Genomic DNA, 27006 nt, shown 5'->3' with positions numbered 1-27006 from the left:
AGATCTAAGTGTAAAAATTAAACAGTAAAAGCCTCAAAACAAAACTCAGACGAATATCTTCATAACATTAGGATAAACATTTTTTACTATGTTAACTAACCAAAATTTAAATAAAAGCTTGAAATTAAAAAAAAATTTCTTACATAGGACACAAAATGCAGTAACAAAAAAGGCAAAAGAATAATAAGTTGACTACACTAACATTAGTATCTGTTCATCAAAAGACAAGGTTAAGAGCATATAAAACCAAGCCACAGAGGAAGATAATTAATATTTCAATAAAGTTCTTAAACTTGGAAATTTTTAAGACCTCTTAAAAATTAAAAATAGAGAAGACCCCAAAGAAAAATGGTGAAAAGATTTTAAGTAACACTACCTCAAAGTTAACAAATGAAAAAAATGTTCAATTTTATTAGCTATCAGGAAAATACAAATTAAAATCACAATGAGAAACCTCTATACATCTAACAATACCAAGGAACAGTGAGGATGCAGAAAATGGAGAATGCTCATACTCTGCCATGAGACTGTAAGTGGTAAAACTACTCTGGAAAACTATTTGGAAGCATCTTCTAATGTATGAATTCATTTAATCCTTAATACTATGAGACAAGTAACCGTTATTACCCTCATTTTATAAATGAGGAAATGTATCACACAAAAAAGTAACATGCCCAAGGCTACACAACAAAAATCAAAGAATTCGTATTCCAACCTAGGAATATATATATTGAATATATTGAATATATTGAATATATCAGTGTGATGAAGAGTCCAAGCTGTCAACCATTATGCTTCTCTTTATATAAGTAAAAAAGGTAAGAACATATACTCTTAGACTAACCAATTATGTTCTTGTTGGGAAACTAAAATCAGAAGACAATTGGAACTTCAAAAATAGAAGGTGTTTTGAGATTAAGGGTCAGGATATAGGCCAAGAGTAGACTTAAGAGTAAGAGAAATAGAAAGTGGTAAAAAGTTTGCTGTCAGAAACTCAGTTTGAGACTGGTTCCAACATTTAACAAAAGGAATGCATTTACGTAGCATCACTATATTATTTAAAGACCCAGTACTTAACCATTAGACATAAACCTTCTTGAGGGTAGCTTTTTATACTGGTAATCAATCCTAGTACCTAGCAGTGTCTGGCAAATCTTAGATGCTCAATAAATATTTAGTGAATATAACCAACTCTCTTTTTCAAAATGACTGTCCTGTATCTACTACAAAGAATAAGTTATGTTTCTGACAAGACTAAGAGAACTCTCTCAGAAGTTAATAGATACTTCTTTAAATACTCAAGTCTGTCTTACTAGTAATATATGTCCCAACTATATGTAAATGTAACTAAATGTAACGTCGTTGATCATCAGATCTTTCATTTCATAAAATTTGGCTTTTTACAAAGAACAGTTTTTTTTTAATTTTTCAAAAGACAAAAAACAAAAAACAGCTCTGATGAAAAATACTGAACAACACAGTAACCAGCAAGGAACATAATTCTTCCCAAATCAACTCCTGCATATTAGCCGTTTCCAGAAAAATAAAGGAAACCAAATATACAGTCCTAAAAAGTCCATAAATAAAAGGCTTTGTTCTTGGAATAAACTCAGTTTTGGTTTTAATTATTCAATGAATTATTAAGCTTTGTTCCTAATGAAAATTCAAATATTCAGACTATCCCTGATAGCTGAGTTCAGTTTTCCTGAATTGTATAAATCAATGAAAAGAAAGTAAAATAATATAAATGAAAATATAGAAATTAACTAAATCACCCTAAATTTAACCCAGATGGAGATACCTACTTACAACATTTTTGTACCTAGCTTTTTATATGCTTTTCTATGGGATGAATATCCATCTATAAATGTGCATACATGTGTGTATATAGATATACTTTGGAAAACATACTAATACTATACAAACTGTTTTGTATGCTGGTTTTTTCACCTACCATTATGTTATGGGTTGAATTGTATCCCCCCAAAAAAATCTTACAGTCCTAACCCACAGTACCTGTGGATGAGACCTTTTTTGGCAAGAGGCTCTCTACAGATGTGGAAGATGAGCACATTAGGGTGGATCTTGATACAATATGACTGCGTCCTTATAAAAAAAGGATACACACATGGAGACCTCCTTATAAACATGAAGGCAGAGAATGGAGTGATACATCTTACCAGACAAGGAACACCAAAGATTGCCAGCAAAACCAGAAACCAGGAAGAAACACAAGACAGATTCTCCCTCACAGTGCTCAGAAGGAGTCAACCCTGCTGACACCTTGATCTTGGATTTCTAGCCTCCAGAGCTGTGAGACAATATATTTCTGTTTTTTAAGCCATCAAGTTTGTGATACTTTGTTATGCCAGCCCAAACAAACACCATCTTAAAATAATCCCCATATATTAATAAATAAACGTCTGCCGTCTTTTTAATGTCTTTATTCTGATCCATTGTAAGGATTCACTATCATTTAAATAATCCTCTATTATTGGGCATTTAAGTATTTCCAATTTCTGCTATAATAAACAATGCTTCAGTAATCATCTTTGTACATACATCTATTTCCATTTGGCTTCCCTTACATATGAAATTTCTGAGTTAAATAGTAATCATTTTTTAAGCTTTTGATATATATAGCCATGCTGCCTTGCAGAAGCACTTATCAATTTATATTGTTATCAGCAATATCAAAGTACCCATTTCCCACACCTCTGATATAAGTAGGTATTGTCATTAAAAAAAAAGACCCTGTCAGCCTAACAGGTAAAAAATATCTCAACATGGCTTTAATTGGCTTATTTTGCTAATTACTGGTAGGGTTTAGACAAGCTTCAAATATTTAGAGGCCATTTAACATGTTTTCTTCAATGTACTCCATGTTCACATCTTTAGCCATTTTTCTTTTGGAGCTTATATTTCTTTAAATTTATTTTAATGTTTATTTATTTTTGAGAGAGAGAGAGAAAGTGAGGGAAAGTGCCCCTGGAGCTTATATTTCTAATAATGTATAAAAGATTTTATACGTAGCTGGTTTTTAAATGAAATCCGAGGGGGCACCTGGGTGGCTCAGCCAGTTGAATGTTTGACTTTGGCTCAGGTCATGATCTCTCAGTTTGTGGGCTTGAGCCCCACGTCCGGCTCTGTGCTGACAGGTTGAGACCCTGGTGCCAGCTTCAGATTCTGCGTTGCCTTCTCTCTCTCTGCCTCTCCCCCATTGGTGCTGTGTCTCTATCTCAAAAATAAACATTAAAAAAAAAAGGGGAATCCTGGGATCTTTCATTTAAATTAAATCCAGGGTGGGGCTCCTGTGTGGCTCAGTCAGTTGAGCATTGGCTCAAGTCATGATATCATGGTTCATGGGATCAAGCCCCACATCAGGCTCTGCACCAACAGCATGGAGCCTCCTTGGGATTCTCTCTCTCCCACTCTCTGTCTCCCTCGTTTGTACTCTCTCTCTCTCTCACTCAAAATAAATAAATAATCTTTAAAAAAAGAAAGTCTTTAGGTAATTATTGTGAAATTATTAGAATTTCAGAGAAGCAAATGATTTTCAATTCCACCTTGCATTAGGTTATTATTGTGACTGCAAACTTAAAAAAGATTTTTTAAAAAAGGGAAAAAAAAAAAAAACCTAGCCAAGCAAAACTACATCCTAGGGTAGCAGAACAAGCTAGAGAAGAAATGTGCCAGACTGGAATGATATCCTGATCCTACTATTTACGAGCTATATGACCTTGGACTGGTTAATTTAACCGTTCTATGGTTCCTCATCTGTAAAAAGGGGTAAATAACAACACCTATTTATAAAATTGTTGTGAGGCTTAAATGAGTTCATACAATCCACTGGACCAACAAACTCAACAATTTTCACTATTAACTATTACTAAGCTGTCAATTAAGAAGATTCTGGATAATAGTCCTAAATTACAAATCCAGAAATAGTTATTAAATCAGAATTTTTCCCACAAGTGACAGGAGAATATGGGGTTTCAGCACAGAGAATAGAGAAGTTACACTCACAGAATTAAAGTGGAGGTTTACACACAGCCTTGGAGCAAGGATGGTCAGGACAGGAAGGAACCAGAAGTCAAAGGATGAGGTTTGAAAGGATTAGAGAAGAATCCGAACAAAGAACTCAGATCTGGACAAAAAAACAAAAACAAAAAAAGGCAAAAAGATTATTATGTGAATATAAAGTAACATTTATTTTGGGGGGGGAATAACTCTGGTAACAGCACTCTTCCCTCAAAGAAAAATATTGGTAAGGAAAAGGAAGATGTTCTGACAGCAGCACTCTCTAGTCATATTCTTCCTGATTAAACATTTAACTAGTATTTCTGATGACTAAGTAACTTGCTTGTACTACGGGATTGACAATATAAACTCAAAATATATTTCTCACATTTGGACCCAGTCTATGAACCAAAACTTAAAACTATGATGGCAAGAAACATGAAAATTTGGAAATAATTTTCCATCTTGATTTGCCTTTAATCAGGTAGGAGAAGTAAAATCTGGAATACAGAACAAAAGCAAAGAAGAAAGTTTGGGAAATAGAGCCTATGATAAAAGATTAAAAAGTTAGAATTACTTAGTTTGAAGCACAGAAGAAAGAATAATTAAGGCTTACAATAAATATTACTTTAAAAAAAAAAGGTATTTCTGTCACCACTGAAAGCAAAGCAAGGAGAAATGGGCAAAACTCCCTGGAGCTATACAATTAAATACGAAAAGATGTTGGTTACTGGCAAATGTTAGGTATTTAAACAGAACAGAAAAGAAGATTCTGACTTGTGAATGTTCAGAGAAAGGCAACCTAACTGCTTCCAGGGAGGACGATGAGGGATGACAAAACAGGCGTGACAACCCAAGTAGGAAGCCTAATAGGCCTTGAGAACATGATGTGAGCAAAGCTAATAAGGTTTGTTTGACACACCAAACAGGAATGATAACAATGAGAGGGTGGAGATTTGGTATATAAGTTTCCTGACGGGCCAGTAGAAATAGGAACTGGAAGGAGAGAGACTTATCAACATCCAGCCATGGATAAAGGCCTTGGTTCGTCTGTTTTTAGGAGGAAAACTGTGCAGAGGAGTCAATGTATTAATGCTTCCAGTAAACTCAGCAAGCCAGCCTCAAGTCTTTTTTTTTTTTTTTCAGCCTCAAGTCTTAAATAGAAAGTATTAGTTTCAAACAAAACTCTGATAATGAAAAAATGGCATTAAGTACTTATTAAATGTTATTTTTAAAAAGTAGTTAAGAGTCAATTATGCATCCTCTTAACAACTTTCAGGTATTCTATAACTCAAAAAAGTTACAGAAGGGCTTATAATGTGCATTTAAGAACATTTTTAGGAGGAATGAACAAAGTAATAGAAGATGAGAAGGTAAAGAAAATAAAACTGACCCATGTGGGGGCACCTGGATGGCTCAGTCAGTTAAGCATCTGACTCTTGATTTTAGCTCAGGTCATGATCTCATGGTGGTTGTGAGATGGAGCCGTGCATCTCTCTTAAGATTCTCTCTCTCCCTCTGTCCCCCATCCCTCAGAAAAGAAAGAAAGAAAATCTACTTTTCAAACAAACAAACAAACAAACAAAAAAGAGAGCTATTTCTTGAGTAGTAGTTACTGTGTCCTAAGACCTGTAGTTGGGAATTTTAAATCATTATTTCACATCATCCTCACAGGAAATTTGTAATGTAGATGTTATTAAGATAAGGAAATGAAAGCTCAGAAAGGCCAAGTAACATACAAACCATCATGCAGATACTAAATGGTAGAAGCAAGATTCAAAGCTTCTTGCCCAAGCTTAATCTTCACACTGTAAGATAATCCTATTTCCAAGGAGCTACATCAAACATACAACAAAATAAATAACTACATTTTGAAGCACAAAGGTAAGAAAAAAGGAGATGGAAAACACAATCTAAGAAGGGAGAAAGATAAGAAAATCAATTTAATTTTGTCATGTCAGGTTGTTACTGTAGTTTAAAGAAGGTGCATGAAGAAGGGTACATAACTAAACTGGATACTAGAGTAGGAGTTGGCCAGGCAACATGAGAAGCCTATTTCTTAAGACAGAAGATGGGGCACCTGGGTGGCTAAGTCAGTTAAGCATCCGACTTCAGCTCAGGTCATGATCTCAGGGTTAGCGCATTGAGCCCTGCGTTGGGCTCTGTGCTGACAGCTCAGAGCCTGAAGCCTGCTTTGGATTTGTGTTTACCTCTTTCTCTCTGCCCTCCCCACTTGCACTCTGTCTCCCTCTCAAAAATAAACATTAAAAAAATACATATTTTTTTAAATAGAGAGATGAGTTTGACTCATAGAGAAAACAAAGGAGACAATGACTAAACTTTAAACTGGTCAGGTTTTGTTTTTTTTTTTTTTTTTGCTAAATTTTTTAGAAGTCTGGACACTTAACCAACTGAGCCACCCAGGTGCCCCTAACCTTGTTAGTTTTAATAAATGTTTACTAAGAGTCTATTCTACACCAAGAGCCAAGTATACAGACATAATTAATACAGAATAGTCCTTCCCTGCATAGAGCATACAGTTTAGGACACAGACATTCAAAGAATTACACAAAATGTAATTAACAAAATGGAAAGTGTTGTGAAGGAAAAGTACAGACTGTCATGACAGCATCTAAAAGGGGACAGTGGAATAATTAGAGATGGTTTCCCTGAGGAGTGACATTCAAACTAAGAGCTAAAAGATGAACTTGCGTTTACTAGGTATGTGAGTAGTTAGAGGAGACAATCTAAGCGATGAGAACAGCATATACAGAGGCCTTGAGACAGGAGAGAACAAGGTATAAAACTAAAAGAAAACCAAAGTGGCTAGAGTATAAGCACAAATAAGAATGAGAAATGAGGGTGGAAAAGTAGGCAAGCTAAATCACAAATGGCCTTTAAAACTTACATTAAATATTCTGGAATTTGTCCCAAGAGCAAAGGGAAGCCAGTGGAGGTTTTTGATTAAGGAAATAATAAAATAAGAATTGCAGGGGCACGTGGGTGGCTCAGTTGGTTAAGTGTCCAACTTTGGCTCAGGTCATGATCCCATGGTTCACAAGCTCGAGCCTTGCGTTGGGCTCTGTGCTGCCAGCTCAGAGCCTGGAGCCTGCTTCAGATTCTGTGTCTCCCTCTCTCTCTGCCCCTCCCTCACTCACGCTCTGTGTCTCTCTTTCTCTCTCAAAAATAAATAAAAACAGGGGTGCCTGGGTGGCTCAGTCGGTTCAGTGTCTGACTTCGGCTCAGGTCATGATCTCATGGTCCATGGGTTCAAGCCCCACATCAGGCTCTGTGCTGACAGCTCGGAGCCTGGAGGCTGCTTCGGATTCTGTGTCTCCCTCTCTCTCTGCCTGTCCCCTGCTTGCACTATGTCTCTCTCTGTCAAAAATAAATAAACATTAAAAAAAATTAAAAATAAATAAATAAAAACATTTTTAAAAAATTAAACTAAGAATTGCATTTTGAAAATATCTATTCTCACAGGTTTTGAATCTCAAGTCCACAGACACAAAAGGGTCTCTACCTAGAATCCAGCAGTTCATGAAATTGAATGAAGGAGAAAAATCTTTATTTTTTACTCACCCCTGATTGAAATTTAGCATTTCTTTTAATTGTGAATATAGGTCCTTTGACTCTGTCATCGATACAAATTTCAAATATGTACACATCATATGACACTTATTACAAAACTCTCAAAATAATGGTTTTGTCCCTCATAATGCCATTACTTTAATATTATGGAAGTTTTGGGGCACCGGGGTGGTTCAGATGGTTAAGCATCCAACTCTTGATCTCAGCTCAGGTCTTGATCTCAAGGTTATGAGTTCAACCCCTGTATTGGGCTCCATGCCCCAATCCATCAGTTAGTTAATTTATGAAAGTTTTACACCCTATGATCCAGCAATCACACTATTAGGTATTTAAAGAATACAAAAGTACTAATTCAAAAGGATACATGCACTTCGATGTTTAAAGTAGCATTATTTTTTGTTTTTAAAATTTTTTTAACGTTTATTATTTATTTTTGAGAGAGAGGGAGACAGGAGCGCAAGTGGGGAAGGGACAGAAAGAGAGGGAGACACAGAATCCAAAGCAGGCTCCAGGCTCTGAGCTGTCAGCACAGAGCCTGACACAGGGCTCAAACCGTGAGATCACGACCCGAGCCAAAGTCGGATGCTTAACTGACTAATCCACCCAGGCGGCCCTAAAGCAGCATTATTTACAATAGCCAAATTATGGAAATAGCTCATGTCCATCCATTGATAAATGAATAAAGAAGATGTGGTGTATATGTATACAACGGAATATTAATCACCCATAAAAAGAAGGAAATCTTTTGCATTGTTGTTGCCATTTGTAACAACATGGGTAGAGTGAGAGAGTATTATGATAAATAAGTCCGTCAGAAAAGACAGTATTTTCCATCAGAAAATACCATATGATTTCACTCATATGTGGAATTTAAAACACAAAACAAAGAAGCAAAGGGAGGGAAAAAAATGAGAGAGAGAGAGAGAGAGAGAGAGAGAGGCAAACCAAGAAACAGATTCAACTGTACAGAACAAACTGATGGTTACCAGAAGGGAGATAGGTGATGGGAATTAAGGAGTGCACTTGTGATTACTATCAGGTGATTTATGGAATTGCTGAATCATTATATTATACACCTGAAACTAATATAACACTAATGTTAACTGAAATTTAAATAAAAACTTAAAAAAAATAAAAAATTAAAATAGAATCCATTAAATGTAAAAACTTAATTAAAATTATGGAAGTTTTAGAAACATTGCTAGATCTTGTTATTTAATGAATTAATAATGATGTATAGAGGCACCTGGGTGGTTCAGTCGGTTGAGCATCCGATTTCGGCTCAGGTTATGCTCTCACATGAGAGTTTGAGCCCCGCATCAGGCTCACTGTTCTCAGCACAGAGGCTGCTTTGGATCCTCTGTCCCCCACTCTCTCTGCTCCTACCCCACTTGCGCTCTCAAAAATAAATAAAACGTTAAAAAAAATAATGAAGATGAGGTACATACATTAAAATATCACAAATTTTTAAAAAATAATATTCTTATTAGTATATCGTTTTCCCTTGTAGTTACACATATTTTTAAGTTTATTTATTTATCTTAAGAGAGAGAGAGAGCATAAAAGCAGGTGAGGGGCTGAGAGAAGGAGAGACAGAATCCCAAGCAGGCTCTGTGCCATCAGCACAGAGCCCCAATGTGGGGCTCAAACTCACGAACAAAGATCATGATCTGAGTCAAGATCAAGGGTCAGATGTCCAACTGAGAGCCACACAGACAGCCCTGTAGGTACACATTTTAAAATGTTATTCTCAGAAGGACTCCATAGGTTTCACTAAAGGTACAAGGGATATGTGTCATAAGAAGAGTTTAAGAATCCCTGCAGAGGATAGAAAACGAATTAGGGGAGAAGGGCAGAGAGAAGTTAAAAAAACAAGCAATCAAGGTAAGATTATGGAAGCTTAAACTAGGATGGTGGCAGTGCTGATTGAAAGAAGATCAATTTGAAAGATATTTGGAAGGTAATATTGAGAGTAGACACTCTTTTCAAATGTAATTATCAAAGAATAATGTTATAAGTGCTTATAATAAAATGGAAATAAAAATGCAGAATCTAGGGGCACCTGGTTGACTCAGTCAGTAAAGCATGTGACTCTTGATCTTGGGGTTGTGAGTTTGGATGTAGAGATTAAAAATAAAATCTTAAAAACAATTCAGAATCTAAAACTATCAATATAGTATGATGCTGATTAAAATTCTAATGTGTACAGAAAAAATAAAATGATAGAAAGCATTTTAAAATGTTGAACATGGTTATCAATGAGTAATGGATAGCATTAAAAATGTTTATTTTTTTCCTTAGGATTTCCTAAATTTTTCCATATTTTATAAAATGAATCAGAAAAAAGTAAACATAATTTTAGTTATTTTGGGGGAAATTCTAATGGCATGGAAAAACGTTTGTGATACATTTTAAGGTGAAAAGTATATAAAATTATACATACAGTATGATCTCAACCACACATACATCTATAGTGATATTATGAATGATTTATTTAAAGTTAATAATGCTTTCTGGGGCACCTGGGTGGCTCAGTCGGCTAAATGTCCAACTCTTGACTTCAGCTCAGCTCATGATCTCACTAATTTGTGAGTTTGAGCCCCACATCGGGCTCTGAGCTGATGGCACAGAGCCTGCTTGGGATCCTCTCTCTCTCTCTCTGCCGCTCCCCCACTTTCTCAAAATAAACATTATAAAAAAAATAATAATAAAGTTAATGTTTTCCGGGGTGGCTGGGTGGCTCAGTTGGTTGAGCATCCGACTTCAGCTCAGGCCATGATCTCATAGTCCGTGAGTTCCAGCCCCGGGTCAGACTCTGTGCTGACAGCTCAGAGCCTGGAGCCTTCTTTGGATTATGTGTCTCCCCCTCTCTCTGCCCCTCCCCGACTTGTGCTCTGTCTCTGTCTCTCTCTCAAAAATAAACATTAAAAAAAATAAAAAATAAAATGTTTTCTACAGCAACCATACGTTAATTTTATAAATTCCATTATTAAAATTTTTTTTAATGTTTATTTATTTTTGAGAGAGACAGAATATGAGTGGGGGAGGGGCAAAGAGAGAGGGAGACAGAATCTGAGGCAGGCTCCTGGCTCTAATCTGTCAGCACAGAGCCCCATGCGGGGCTTGAACTCACAAACTGTGAGATCATGACCTGAGCCGAAGTCGGTCGCTCAACCAACTAAACCACCCAGGTGCCCCAATTCCATTGTTTTTAAAGAGCACAAATGGATGGATTAGTTTTGTACAGAAGAAAGGGTTCTTTAAGATTTAAAATGACAAGAAAGAACAAGATTGAGATGGATAGAGTTTGTTTGTGGGGAAATAGGATATTGAGGGAATTTACAGGTAAGGGACACTATGGTCTCAGCAAACCAGGAGGCAAAGACACCTACAGCAAGCAAAGGGATTTGTTAGCAATAGTAGAATAAGGGTGAAGGTTTGGAACAGTGCTATTGGGACACAGAGAACTGTCAGCACATAGGGCTCAGCTAAGGATCTTTAGGGACAAAAAGTAAATAGTATGGATTACTGTTGTTCTCAAACTTTGTAAATAAGTCATTTGTGGAACATCTTAAAAATGTCAGATCCCTAGGGGTGCCTGGGTGGCTCAGCTGGTTGTGTCCAACTTTGGCTCAGGTCACAATCTCACAGTTTGAGGGTTTGAGCCTCCATCGGGCTCTGTGCTAACAACTCAGAGCCTAGAGCCTGCTTCAGATTCTGTGTCTTCCTCTCTCTCTGCTCCTTCTCCACTCACACTCTCTCTCAAAAAATAAATAAACATTAAAAAAATTAAGGAGCGCCTGGGTGGCTCAGTTGGTTAAGCATCGGACGTTGGCTCAGGTATGATCTTGCAGTTTGTGAGTTTGAGTGAGCCCTGTGTTAGGTTCTGTGCTGACAGCTCAGAGCCTGGAGCCTGCTTCAGATTCTGTGTTTCCACTTCTATCTTCCCCTCCCCCACTCATGCGTGCTCTCTTTCTATCTCAAAAATAAATAAACATTAAAAAAAATTAAAAAAAAAAAACTGTTGGGGCTGCTGGGTGGCTCAGTCAGTTAAGCGTTTGATTGTGGCTCAGGTAGTGTTCTCACTGCTCATGAGTCTGAGCCCCACATTGGGCTCTGTGCTGACAGCTCGGAGCCTGGAGCCTGCTTCAGATTGTGTCTCCATCTTTCTGCCCCTCACCTGCCCATGCTCTCTCTCTGTCTCTCTCAAATATAAAATAAAACATCTAAAAAAATGCTTTAATAAGTAAATAAAATAAAAATAAATTTAAAAAATTGTTTAAAAAAAATGCCAGATCCCTCTGCAGTATGATTTAGTTTTGTCTATGCAGAGGCCCAGTAAATCTGCAGTTTTAACAAGAGAATGTGTTTTAAGTGAGCTTAGATCAGGTTTTGGGACTAGTTTAGAGTCTGGCCTGAACACAAAGGACAAATCTATTGACACAGAAAATTTGTTCAGGTTCTCTCCATTCCCATTATTCCAGCTTACACAGAAGAGTACAGGTGTGAAGATTATTTATTGTTGTTTGTTTTGTTTTAGAATTTCAGGAGAATAAAAATCAGCTTAGAAAGACAAGAAAAAAAGTAGCAAAGACAAGACACACTAATAGTCAAAAATATACTATCATCTGTATTAAAGAATTCTGGGCCACACTTCTCATCACCTTACCTTTAGCAGGAGAGCAAAATTACTCTGCAGAGAATTAGTCACACCGCTTTCATATAATTTTTTCCTCATGTGGTTTTCATTCACATTCCCACCATCAGATTGATACCTTAATAATGACTTAAGCATGGTTTCAAAAGGGTCCGCTGAAACAGACAAATTAAGCATTTCTGAGTCCAAGTGGGCAACAGAACTGAAAACAAAGAAAACAACTATAAAAACCTAGCACAAAACAAAGAGATCAAGGAGGTAGGGGACTGTAGCTAACAGCATGCCAACTTTTTTCCCAACTCCCTTCATTATCTTTCCTAAATATGAACAGTTCAAGAGGCAATAAAAACTGTTAAGAATACAATATCCTGACTGGCAATTACACTATAAATAATTAATACTTAACATAAATATTCTACCTACATGACAACAATATCTTTGATTTTTAAAAAAGCTCATTCCACTGGTTTTAAAGCAAAATTGTTATTGGTGTGTAAAGGTTAAGTATTACAGTTAAAATTATTTGGCTGAGTGCAGAAATTTCTTTTTTCTCTTTCATCCATTTTTTAAGTGTTTCTTTAATGACTATATTGTTTCATACAAAAAAAATACATTGTCATTGTAAACAATTAAAACAACAGTAAAATACAAAAGAAAATTCATCTAAATTTCACCAGAGAGATAATGTTAAACATTTTTGAGACTGCATTTTTTTTTTTTTTTGACAGAGAGAGAGAGAGGAGGGGCAGAGGGAGAGAGAATCCCAAGCAGGCTCTACGCTCAGCTCAGAGCCCCAAACAGGGTTCAATCTCATGACTGTGCTATCATGACCTGAGCCGAAGTCAAGAGTCGCTGCTCAACCAACTGAGCCACGCAGCTGCCCCAATAAGACTGCTTTTGTTTTGTTTTGTTTTTATAGCTGTTAACATTACTTAACAGAAGGAAACAGAAAAATGTCAGATTTTACAAATACAAACACTTCTTTCAGAGCACTTCTCCCAGTTCATTAGTATGATCACTTCAATGTTTACATGGTTCTCCTACTCCCCAATACACCATAAGCTCCACAGGAGCAGAGACCACGTCTGGTTTTACTCATCTCTGAATTTCCTGACAGAGCCATCCTTCCATGTTATGGAAAGCTTAGTGATTAAGAACACAAACTCAGGCCAGACTGCTTACCTTCAAGTCCCATTTCTATCACTAATAAGTTGTGTGATCTTGGGCCAATGACCTAACCTCTTTGCACCTCAGTTTTCTCTAATGTCTACTTCATAAGGTTGTTCTAAGGATTAAATGAGTTAATATCTGTAAATGGCTTATAATAGTATTGGCATATAGTAGGCCATATAGATATTTGGTAAACAAAATAAATCTACATCAGCATATTAAGGCCTGATTATATTTTTTCATTCAGCCACTAACATTTAACTTTGCTTCAAATTTTTATTGTAAATAATATTAATATGTCTTTTCTCATTATATGAATATCAACTTATGATAAATTCTTTATGATATTATTGCTAAATCAAAGATCCTGCCAACCCTCTCTCCCAAGTTTATAAAATATTTACATTCCATGTTTGCCTATTCCCTTAGCAACAATGCATTTTGCCAATATTTTTCGTATCTTCCAAGTAAGATAGGTAAAACTTGTATTTGCATCCCACTAATTATTAGGTTGAAATCTTCATTTATTTATTGGCCATTTTTATTTCCTCTTTTCTTAATTACCTTGTTTTTGCCCATTTTTCTATATCTCCATTTTTATTTTTATTTTCTTACTAGTTTTTACTTATATATATGGATGGTAAATAGTTTCCCCATCTCTTTTAAACTTTTTCAGGGTGCCTTTTTATTTTACAGAAATATAGTAATCAACTACACATCATGGGTAGTAATCTGTGCTTTTTATTGTACTGAAGTTTCTCATTTTTATATAGATTTACATAAAAATTTAAGATAGTTTACCTATCTTGTGCTTGATGGCTCCTAGATCTCATGGTAAGAAAAGGTTTATCAACACCTATCCTCAATTTGATATTTAACCACGTTTTCTTCTAATACTTTTTAGGACTTTAAATTTTAATCATTTGGAATTTATTTTGCTATAAAGAGCAAGGCAGGGATGTAGATTTATTTTTTCCAAATAGCTAACCAGTTTTCCAAAACCGTTTATCACCTTTCCCCTTTATCATAAAATGCTCTCTTATCATGTATACTTGGTTTGTCTACCAGACTACCTACTCCATCAATCTGTCTAGTCTTATCATAATACAAGATTCTTTAAATTAATCTAGATTTATAGCACATTGCTCTATCAGATGGTATAAGTATTCCCCTCATGAATATTCTTTTCTAGATGCTTTCTGACTGCTCAAGTACCTTTACTATTCCAGATGCACCCTGGATCTATTTTTTTCAAAAAAATCCTGTTGGAATTTATATTGGGATTCTACTGTATATATCTATAAACTGAGGAGAAAAATAATCATTTTACAATACTGTAACTTCAGTGAGGTACTAATTATACAGACCTTAGCATAATGTCTGGCATATAGTATAAAACATTCAACAAATGTTAGCTAGTCTTACCCATGAACAATGTGTGGCTCTTCATGTATAGATGTTTATTCGTAAAAGATAAGGATCAGATAATTAGAAAAAAAATAAACTTACATGTCTTATTGGGGTTGATATGCTGCTTCAGGACATCAACAGTGCCCAAACTAACCACAAGGCGCCTGCCAAACCAGAAAGAGACCACAGGCCCATATCCCTCATGCAAATTAACCAGGAACTCGTGCAAACTTCCACTCTTCACAATATCTGGAAGATTACCATCTCTGAGAAAAGAACAACATTTGAAAAAAATAACTTGGAAAAATAAGAAATTTAACTTGGAAGAATCAGAAAAACAATAACTGATACTGAATTAACTGTGTCAACAGATGAGAGCAGAGTTGAATGAAATGCAAATTATTGCAAAATCTAAAACTTAATTAAATTTGACTCCTTACTTTCTGTAGTTATATTTAGATATGGATTTTTCTGATATTTTGAGAATTTGTAACAATTCAAACCAAGAAAAAAGCTACACAAGGAACATCTGACTTACACAATGGAAAATAACCCCATTTTTGCAACATCTCATTTTGAAATAGCAATGAACATCATCATAGGCTGATTTAAATCATCAGATCAGTTCTGGCATTTTTTTCTAATTTCCTTCTATCTTAATTATTGTTTTTTATTTTCAATACTCTGGCTAGAGAAAGTGAAAGCAATTAAAGTTTTGGTTTTTTTTTTTCAGATTTTGTGTGTGTAACTTTTTATTTCTTATTTATTTTTTAAAGTAAACTCTACACCCGAAGTGAAGCTTGAACTCACAACCCTGAGATCAAGAGTTGGATGTTCTAATGAATAAGCCAGCCAGATACCTGAAAGCAATTAAAATTTTTGTTTACACAGCTCTCCTTTCTGTTCTTAACAAAGTTCAGGTTTAGGCCCAGAGATAAATTTAGAGTAAATAAAGGAATTAAATAAACTATGTAATTTACAAATATGGTTTAGTTTTGATACCAAAAATTAAATAAGAGTTAACTCTACTGAATTCCAAAAAATAATAACAATAATAACTACTCACTTTTCTTCAGTTGGAGTAATCCCTGGAATTCCTGCAGCTTGTCTAGAAGCCTTAAGGAGAAATTTTAAAATAGTTTAGTATAATGACTTAATGTATAACATATAACTTAATGTATAATCACATAACCCATAAGTCAGATGTTTTGCCAAGACATCTGCATGACTAAGTGATGGCTTTCCAATTTGGTTGAATATCAAGAATTCTTTCTGTATTAAAATACAAAAACTGGGTTCTTTGTATTTAAAAGAATAATCTTTTTTTTTTTTTTTTTAATTTTTTTCAACGTTTTTTATTTATTTTTGGGACAGAGAGAGACAGAGCATGAACGGGGGAGGGGCAGAGAGAGAGGGAGACACAGAATCGGAAACAGGCTCCAGGCTCCGAGCCATCAGCCCAGAGCCATCAGCCCAGAGCCTGACGCGGGGCTCGAACTCACGGACCGTGAGATCGTGACCTGGTTGAAGTCGGACGCTTAACCGACTGCGCCACCCAGGCGCCCCAAAAGAATAATCTTAATATGCTTCCTCTGTGTCAATTAAACTAACAAGTTTGAAAGTTTTAATATCCATTCTATATCAACTAATATATAACAAAGTACCTTTTTTGTTGTTGTTCTGAGTCTACGTATGGTCCCTTCTGGCTTGGCTTATAAAAAAAAAATCAATGTCATGCTTACAAGAGTTTCATTCCTAAAACTGTTCTCTTTCTAGCCAAAGAATTTACCAAAATACAATATGATATTCATCTTTTGCTTTAATGTCAGTTTTTAAATTATTTTAGAGAAAGCATGCACAAGTAGGGGAGAGGGGCAGAGGGAGAGAGAGAATCTTAAGCAGGTTCCATGCTCAGTGTAGAGCCTGACTTGGGGCTCAATCTCATGACTGCGAGATCATGACCTGAGCTGAAATTAAGAATTAGATGCTTAACTGACTGAGCCATTCAGACGGCCCAAATATAGTCATCATTGTCAGGGTCATACAGTCACTGAGGTGTGTGGCATACAAATAATAAAATAATTCATAGCAAATTGCTCAAGTAACAACCTCTAAAATGAACTGGGGAAAAGTATGTAAAATTTTAATATTTACAATTTTATACTGGGGTTACAGCTGCTATGTTTTGGGATCAATGTTATTTTTTTCTTAGTTTTTATCTTATGACAAGCATATTATTCTTTAATATGACTTTTTATAATTTTCTTTTGATGTGTATTCACTCTTGAGAGAGACAGAGTGTGTGTGGGGAGGGGCAGACAGAGAGAGAGACACAGAATCCAAAGCAGGCTCCAGGCTCCGAGCTGTCAGCACAGAGCCCGACGCGGGGCTCGAAGTCACAAACCATGAGATCATAACCTGAGCCGAAGTCAGATGCTTAACCGACTGAGCCACCTAGGCTCCCCAGCTTTTTATCATTTTTAAATAAACTAAATATTTATAGAAAAAATAACATGAAATATTTACTCCAGGATCAATTCTGAATTTTGTCAACAATTTTGATTAATATTAGTCAGCATTTATCTATCTAGCATTCTGCCCCCTTTCTTTTTCCTAATTAACATTACATAAGTAAATGAATAAATATTTCTTTACTTGAGCATTTATTGTTTTATATCTTAATTAAAAGAAGAGGTTTCCTTTTTTATTTTTAATTCTAATATAGTTAACATACAGTGTTATATTAGTTTCATGTGTACAACATAGTGATTCAACATACTTGAACATTTAAAGGCTAAACTATGTTCATCATGTAGTAGAAATTGCCTAGGGCACCTGGGTGGCTCAGTCAGTTAAGCATTCGTCTTCAGCTCAAGTCATGATCTTGCAGTTCCTGGGTGCAAGCCCCACATCAGGCTCTGAGCGGACAGCTCAGAGCCTGGAGCCTGCTTCAGATTCTGTATCTCCTTCTGTCTTTCTTCTCCTTCCCTGCTTGTGCACTCTCCCTGTCTCTCAAAAATAAATAAATAAACATTTTTAAAAACTAAAAAAACATTGAGGGCCACCTGAGTGGCTCAGTTGGTTAAGCGTCTGACTTTGGCTCAGGTCATGATCTCATAACTCATGAGTTCAAGCCCCGCATCGGGTTCTGTGCTGACAGCTCAGAGCCTGGAGCCTGCTTCGGATTCTGTGTCTCCCTCTCTCTCTGCCCCTCCCTCGCTCATGCTCTGTCTCTCTCTTCTTCAAAAATAAATAAACACTAAAAAAAATTTTTTTAATTGAATTTTAAAAAATTTTTAAAAAGGAAATTGCTTTATCATTTTCCTACTATACTGCTATAAAACATCTCGGCTATTTTTTTTTCTTTCTTTTGTTTTTTCATTAATATAAGTAGTGCTATAAAAATCTTTGTAAAACTTTACTTTTTTCCTCCTTTGGGGTATATATGCCAAAAGAGAAATACTAGATTGAACGGTACTAACTATAGAGTTTTTCAGTTTCTGCTAAATACTACAAGAATGCTATCTAGGTAATAGTATGCATAGTATGTGTCACTTGTATTTAGCTGATAACAATGAAATCTACAGTGTATAATTCTGTCCTACAGTCATCAATAATGGAAACTTTCAAGTTTAATATTTTAAATAGGGAGGAAATTAGAAAAAAGATAAACCCAGTGGTATAAAAAATCCTACTTTCAATTTCCTGGGATAAAATTATTAATCATAAAGCAAGCTTCTTGATTTCTCTTTAAACATGGTAGATCCATAACATTCATCAATTATCTGTTCCTTCTGAAATCCCACTAAATGAAAGTGAATAAGGAAGGAGAAAACAAAAATAAAGAGAAAGGGAGAGGAAATAACAGAATGAACAATTCAACAAATTTCTGAAAGTGTTAAGCTGTTGGAGAAGTGATTAATTGACATAGTTGAGAGGCCTCCTCTAGGAGTCTGCAGAGGAAGAAGGAGGATTCCTAAAAAAGCAATCAGATTTGCACTCAGTAACCAGAAAGCCTGGATAAGACATAAGGTAAGACACAGACTTAACCAATTCTTAAAAAGTTGGCATACAGATTCTTTATTCCTCTGATTACCATCCTTCTGGAAGTAAACCTCAAGATTCCAAATTCAGGAAAAACAGGCTGGCGGAGTGGTTGCACCTATAATTCTAAGGGAAAATATTCTATAATCTAATACGAAGCCAAACTATTATTCAAGTGTAAAGCTAGAACAGAACCTTTCAAATAAGCTAGGTTTCATAAAATGTATTTTCCATGCACTTTCTTAGGAAGCTACTGTAAAATGATGCACTGCAGCATATATAGCAAGTGAAACAAGAAAGGATTGTGAGGCATGTAGGAAATAGGGTACATAACACAGGTGAAGAGAATACCCACAGTGATAGTAAAAGAACAAGAGCTAAACTGAAGGAGACTATAACCAGTACCAGCTGGGGAAGGAAGATGGATGGCTCCAGAATGTGTATCTTCATGCTGAAGAAAATGCAACTGATGTCTTTGAATATTTGGACACCTTCACAGAGTAGTGTTATGACAGAAATGTTGAATATTTGGAAAAAACTACTGACACGCAGGGGTGAATAAACTCTAACGATGCGGAAATACTAAGTACAATCCCTCTCCACTAACCTAATCCTGGCTTCCACAACTCCATCAGCAAACAGGAAGAGGTAGCATTAGAAGTCTGTGCATCCTCTGGATAAAATGGTTCCTATAGCAAAAGCCACATTTCATCCGCAAAAATGAAGCGTGAACCTCAGAATGCCAGGTAAAATGCTCTCCCACTCTTTACTACATCCACATCTCCCAAATAGCTAAAATGATGAGAGGGATCCCAAAATTGGTATGCACCTGGACAAAACCCTGCAAAACTTCAATCTCCCCATTTCACTGCCTCACCACTACCATTGGCCTTGAGACTATCCAGAGTGTTATTATGATCTTTTTCCTTACTTATATTAGACACCACACAAAGGCCAGGACTACCAACCTTAGGTCTTCTCTCATCCCCAGACTCCTATACCTACAGAAGTTTATCCTCTTTCCCTGACCCATCTCTCCCCTATTCAAGCCTCCACCCTATCTTAGCAACTCATTCCCATGGTCATACATTAGATTTTTTTTTTTTAATTCTTAACGTTTATTTTTGATAGAGAGTGTGTGAATGGAGGAGAGGCAGAGAGAGAGAGGGAGACACAGAACCCGAAGCAGGCTCTAGGCTCTGAGCTGTCAGCACAGAGCCCAACGCAGGGCTCGAACTCACAAACCACGAGATCATGCCCTGAACCAAAGCTGGACGCTCAACCAACAGAGCCACCCAGGCGTCCCCATAAATTAGATTTTTACATGACCAAAAACTTCAACATCTCCAGAATTTTAACATTAAGCATCCGAATCTCCAAGCACCTCCTATCTTTCCTTCTCAACTATTTTTATTATCTTCACTCCAAAAACTATTTTTACCCCAAAAAGTACTTTTAACACACCCACTTACATATTCATTTTCTACTTTACTCAGCTTAGATTCCATGGTACGTCATTATAAACATTCCTTTGTCCTGTATCCTTTTGCCCTATATCCTGGTGTCCCAGCAAAACACCAATTCTAATTAAATCCAATATCTGACAAACTGTCCCTGAATCCACACAGCTGAAGAGAAACACAACCATGCTGACTAGTCTTATTTTAATTTCATGAACCTCCAGTGAACTGCCTGGAAATCACACACTTCCCTAGTCTATCATTCTGTAATCTTCTAGATGGCTCTGCTCCTTTTCTTTCTTTAAATCCCCTATCCCCACCTGATAATCTTGCTACTTTTCCATTGAAAAAATGAAAGCAATCAGGAAATAACTTCCACACCATGACTATCATCTGCCTACATGTATGCCGATATATTCCACCTTCCCTCCTATTAAATTGTCTATGCTCCAAATGAAACATACCCCTCTTCCCTCCACACCATCTCTGCTATCAAGCTAGCACCAGATTTCACCAAAATTATTTTAACAGCTTCCTAACTACCCTGCCTACTTCTACCCTTACCCTAGGTCCACAAGTTTATTCTTAACATATCCGTCAAAATGATTTGCTTAAGATTTAACTAATAATATTAAATTTTTAACTCCCTTAAATTTAAAATGTCACTCTTCTGTTGAAACCCTCCAGTGGCCTACTTCAGAATGAATGCCAAGTCCATAAACTGGCCTACAACAAAAACCTGCCTTTCCTCCCCATCATTCTGATTTTATCTTTCTTACTCCACTCCAGCCACACTAGTCTTCTGTTTTCCTGGAACACATTAGGATGTTTCCCCCTGAAGATGTGCATATGCTATTCTCTTTGTCTGGAATGCTTTCTCAGATACTTGAATGGCTTGCTCCCTCCCTCATCTCCTTCAGGTCTCTCTTCCAATTTCTCCTTACCTCTTGGTCATCCTATTTTATTAATATTTTTAATTTTAAATTCCAGTATAGTTAATATACCGTGTTAGTTTCAGGTGTACAATATAGTGATTTAACACTTTCACACAACATGTGGGGCTCACCGTGACAAGTGCACTCTTTAAACCCCATCACCTATTTCATGCATCCTTCCACTACCTCTCCTCATAACCATCAGTTTGTTCTCTATAGTTAAGAGTCTGTTTCTTAGTTTGTCTCTTTTCCCCCCTTTGCTCATTTATTCTTTCTTAAATGCCAAAAATGAATGAAATCATAGGGTATTTGTCTTTCTCTGACTTATTTCACTTAGCATTATACTCTCTAGCTCTATCCATGTCACTACAAATGGCAAGATCTCATTCTTTTTTATGGCTGAATAATATTCCATCGTAAGTATACATCACATCTTCTTTATTCATCTATGGATGGACACTTGCACCACTTCCATAATTTGGCTGCTATAAATAATGCTCTATAGGGATGCATGTATCCCTTCGAATTAGAGTTTTTGCATTTTTTGTTACATACTCAGTAGTACAATTACTGGATTGTAGGATAGTTCTACTCAAGAAATAACAACTGTTAGCAAGGATGTAGAGAGAAAGAAATCCTCTTGCATTGTTGGTGGGAATGCAAATTGGTGCAGCCACTCTGGAATATTTTTCCTTAAAAAAACTGACCATCCTACCTTAAAATAACACTACCTGTTCCCAACTTTATTTTGCTCCATAATACTTAATACTAGTATTTTAGTGTTATTTGTTTATATTATCTGTTCCCCCTCACCAGAATATGAATTTTCTGCCTGGTTTGTTCACTGCTGTATAGCCAGTACATGGAACCATATTTGGCTGAAAGACTAAACAGTGCTCCTTCCTATAGACTAATCAAAGGGCAATCTCATTTAAAGATTATCAAAAATTCAAGATCTGGAGAGGCACCTGGGTGGCTCAGTTGTTGGAGGGTCCAACTTCGGCTCAGGTCACGATCTCATGGCTGGTGGGTTCGAGCCCTGCAACCAGCTCTGTGCTGACAGTTCAGAGCCTGGAGCCTGCTTCGGATTCTGTCTCCCTCTCTTCTCTCTCTCTCTCTCTCTCTCTCTCTCTCTGCCCTTACCCCTCTCTGCCCTTCCCGTTGTGCTGTCTCTCCCTCTCAAAAATAAACACACATTTAAAAAATTAAAAAAAAAACAAAAAAAACCTCAGGATCTGGAGTCATTAAACCTTTAGTTTCTAGATAAATAGGATACAGGACATTACAGGTTGTGTAGCTGCAATATTCCAATCTAATCCATTTACCATCTCTGAACATTTAAGGTGTTCCCTCATTATTATCAGTGAGGTTTTGGGGAGCTCAGCTACTTAACTTTTTCCACGAAAACACCACCGTGTTTTGTAAACAGGTTAAGAGATGATTGCTCATCTACTAGCTCCTTTCCCTCTCAGAATCACCCTCTGAGGCTGATAAAGGCAAGCAGGTAAGTCTAGTAGAACAAGATTCAGAGCTAACGCAAAGTCGCTACTTCAAGCTCAGGAACTAACCCACCACAACGCTCATTCCACAGCTCCTCCATTTGCTTCCGAGGCCCTGCGAAGAGCAAGACCGATCTGGGCCGTGAGGACTTTGGATTTCGTTAACAGACCGAAAGACTGATCGAAAGGCAGGGCACGAAGGAGGAAAAAAAAAAAAAAAAAAAAAATCCAGGAGAATCCTCAGAAAAGGACAAAGGAGTGGAGCACTCTCGCACCCTCAAGTTTCCTCCCAGACACCCTGGAAAATGGAATTTGGGTTTGGCAGGATTACTGCCCAAAAGTCACCCCAAAGTACTGCTCACGCAGCCTATGACAGAGGCGTGGCAAGTGCCGGGAGCACGTAGGCAGAACCCAGAAGAACGGCCCTAAGCCCTCAGGCGGCAACGCGTCCTTGGCCGTGCGCGCCAGAGGGGTCCTCCAGCCGCCCGCTCCGCTCTTCTCCCAGCGCAGCCCGCGCGCACCCCGCGAGGCGTCACATGCCCGAGAGCTGCAGCTGCGCGATGCGGGAACGGGAACACAAGCGAGAGCGGGAGCCCTCCTCTCAGGCCCGCTCCCTGCGGCCCACTGCGCGCAGAGCGACGCGGATGCGGCAACAGAGGCTGGGGCGGCTGTCAGAGACCCCGAGGCCGAGACGGCGATTACCGGATAGAGGTAGAGCACCGCTGCCACCAACGCCAACAGGAAGGTAACGGCGAAGATCGCAAAGTCCAACATGGCTCTTCCGCCAACGAGCCACGTCTCACACCCCGCGCTCCGGCAGCAGCGCCTCAGCCTGGCCAGCTCTGCGGAATGGGCGTGAGGGCAGAGGCGCCCGGTGGACCTTGCGAGCCAATGGGCCCACCGGGGGGCGGGGCCGGGGCCAGGCGAGGCTGGCGGGGAGAGCAATGGAGCGCCGAGGCCCGCGGCGGGGCCGGAGCCACACCCCAGGGCGGAGTTGGCGGCGGACAAGGCCTCGGGGCACGCCCACGATTTGGGGGTTCCTGTCGCAGGAGAAAGTGGAGTCTAGGCTTCTGAAACACGTTAGGAGTTACCATCGCTCTGCCCAGACCAACACTTGTCCCAATGGTTTTAGGATTAAAACTCATAAACCAAAGATTCTTACGGCGTAGCTTCCGGAGCAGCAGCAGCAGCACCGGGGAACTTGCTAGGAATTCTGATTCTCTACCCCACCCTGGGAGCAAGAGGGATTCCGCAAGTCTGTGCTTTATTTAACAAAGCTGTTAAACACCGTGAGAACCACTGACCCAAGCTAACCTGGACAGGAGTGTCTAAGAGTCAAGCATCGTTAGATGTTCCTTGTTTCGAAAAATAATTTATTTGAAGTGCTAATACATGTGATTCCTTGACACTTTCTCGTGATTGAAGGCAGCGAACTGTTCAGTTATGGTAAGATTTCCTGACTCTGCTAGAGTTTCAGAAAATTGAATTTTCTAAGCTTCCATTTCCTTATATATAAAGCAATGGAAATAATATCACACAGAGTTGCCTGCTGGAATAAATGAGGTATTTTATGGAAAGTACTTAATACAGTTCCTGGCAAAATGCTCGTTAGTATTTAGCACTAGTTATTCTGAACATAAAAATGTCCTAGGATCCCTCTTCTTTTTCACAGGACTCAGAAGGCTTTGTTTGTTTGTTTGTTTATTAATTTTGAGAGAGCGCTTGAGCAGGAGAGAGGCAGAGAAAGAGAGAGCGAGAAAATCCTAAGCAGGCTCCAGACTGTCAGCCTGGACCCAGTCCCAGAGTTCTGTCCCACATACTGGGAGATTATGACCTGAGCTGAAATCAACAGTCCCACACCTTACCAACCAAGCCACCCAAGCCGTGATTCAGAAGTTTTGATATGTATAATGTATAATGTAAGGCAAAGGCCATTACTTACTGGTGTTCCATTTAGTGAATGCACACTCAAAGTATGTATGGTTTTTATAGCTTTCATAGTATAAAGTGTGTCTCTCACACACACACAGACACACATACATTCACACACAAAGGCAGCAATTCAGTAAGTGGAATCATTTGAGATTGCATTTTAGAACATCTGTGATAAATGACTTCTCGAGTAAGCATGAAACATCTCATTGAAAATGCCAAGGCTTTTGGCATCTATAGCAAATATAAATGTTGCTATTTGATATTTTATTTTGCAGAGATTGTACTTTTTTTAAAGAGAAAAGTATGTATGTATGTATTTATTTATTTTAATGTTTTATTTATTTTTGAAACAGAGACAGAGCTCGAGTGGGGGACAGGCAGAGAGAGAGGGAGACACAGAGTCCGAAGTAGGCTCAGGCTCTGAGCTGTCAGCCCAGAGCTGACGCGAGGCTGGAACCCACCAACCTAAGCCGAAGTCGGAGGCTTTACCAACTGAGCCACCCAGGTGCCCCTACCTAAAAATATTTTATGAAACCATGTATATACTTTCACACATTTTGATGTTGACATCTAAAATTTTTATCTTGACTTAAAAGGATTAAATTTTTAGTGTATTATAAATATTCACATTTGAAATTATTGTATCTCTTTTAAATGTATGAAAAGGAATTTAAATACCATAGTGATGTGATGACTATCACCGAGCATTTATTTTTATTTTTTATTTATTTTTAAATTTACATCCAAGTTAGTTAGCATGTAGTGCAATAATGATTTCTGGAATGGATTCCAGTGATTCATCCCCTATGTATAGCACCCAGTGCTCATCCCACCAAGTCTCCTCCTTAATGCCCCTTCCCCATTTAGCCCATCCCCCCCAAACACAACCCCTCCAGCAACCCTCAGTTTGTTCTCTGTATGTAAGAGTCTCTTATGTTTTGTCCCCCTCCGTTTTTATATTAATTTTGCCTCCCTTCCCTTATGTTCATCTGTTTTGTATCTTAAAAAAATTTTTTTAATCTTTATTTATTTTTGAGAGAGAGCATATGAGCAGGGGAGGAGCAGAGAGAGAGGCAGACACAGAATCCGAAGCAGGCTCCAGGCTCCGAACTGTCAGCACAGAGTCTGATGCGGGGCTCGAGCCCACAAACGGTGAGATCATGACCTGAACCAAAGTCGGACACTGAACTGACTGAACCACCCAGGCTCCCCCATCTGTTTTGTATCTTAAAGTCCATATGTCTGAAGTCATATATTTGTCTTTCTCTAACTATTTTCGCTTAGCATAATACCCTCTAGTCCCATCCACGTAGTTGCAAATGGCAAGATTTCATTATTTTTGATTGCCGAGTAATACTCCATTGTATATATATACCACATCTTTCTTTATCTGTTGATGGACATGTGGGATCTTTCCATACTTTGGCTATTATTATCAATAGCTCTGCTACAAACATTGGGGTGCATGTGCCCCTTTGAAACAGCACACCTATATTCCTTGGATAATACCTAGTAGTGCAATTGCTGGGTCATAGGGTAGTTCTATTTTTAAATTTTTTTTTTTCAATATATGAAGTTTATTGTCAAATTGGTTTCCATACAACACCCAGTGCTCATCCCAAAAGGTGCCCTCCTCAATACCCATCACCCACCCTCCCCTCCCTCCCACCCCCCATCAACCCTCAGTTTGTTCTCAGTTTTTAAGAGTCTCTTATGTTTGGCTCTCTCCCACTCTAACCTCTTTTTTTTTTTTTTTTCCTTCCCCTCCCCCATGGGTTTCTGTTAAGTTTCTCAGGATCCACATAAGAGTGAAACCATATGGTATCTGTCTTTCTCTGTATGGCTTATTTCACTTAGCATCACACTCTCCAGTTCCATCCACGTTGCTACAAAAGGCTATATTTCATTCTTTCTCATTGCCACGTAGTATTCCATTGTGTATATAAACCACAATTTCTTTATCCATTCATCAGTTGATGGACATTTAGGCTCTTTCCATCATTTGGCTATTGTTGAGAGTGCTGCTATAAACATTGGGGTACAAGTGCCCCTATGCATCAGTACTCCTGTATCCCTTGGGTAAATTCCTAGCAGTGCTATTGCTGGGTCATAGGGTAGGTCTATTTTTAATTTTTTGAGGAACCTCCACACTGCTTTCCAGAGCAGCTGCACCAATTTGCATTCCCACCAACAGTGCAAGAGGGTTCCTGTTTCTCCACATCCTCTCCAGCATCTATAGTGTCCTCATTTGTTCATTTTGGCCACTCTGACTGGCGTGAGGTGAT

At 37.8% G+C, this 27006-nt stretch overlaps 1 protein-coding gene across 2 annotated transcripts in view; it reads right to left on the bottom strand.

Moving 5' to 3' along the window:
• Positions 1-23570, bottom strand: part of LOC122226517 (cytochrome P450 20A1) — a 74725-nt gene extending 51155 nt beyond the window's left edge. Inside the window, exons 1-4 of one of the 2 annotated variants that reach the window (XM_042949807.1) lie at positions 23489-23570; positions 15915-15964; positions 14948-15114; positions 12281-12423 (exon numbers count right to left, since the gene is read on the bottom strand). In XM_042949807.1, coding sequence (XP_042805741.1) covers positions 12281-12423; positions 14948-15114; positions 15915-15964; positions 23489-23560 — 432 coding nt within the window. In that variant the 5' untranslated portion in view covers positions 23561-23570. Of the gene's footprint in view, positions 1-12280; positions 12424-14947; positions 15115-15914; positions 15965-22859; positions 23187-23488 lie in introns of those variants that run through there. The other variant, XM_042949808.1, reaches the window with a different exon arrangement.
• Positions 23571-27006: the final 3436 nt, after the last annotated feature.

This window comes from Panthera leo, chromosome C1 (genome assembly GCF_018350215.1).
Source record: "Panthera leo isolate Ple1 chromosome C1, P.leo_Ple1_pat1.1, whole genome shotgun sequence".
Lineage (NCBI taxonomy): Eukaryota > Metazoa > Chordata > Mammalia > Carnivora > Felidae > Panthera > Panthera leo.
This window is presented reverse-complemented; position numbering and strand designations above follow the sequence as displayed.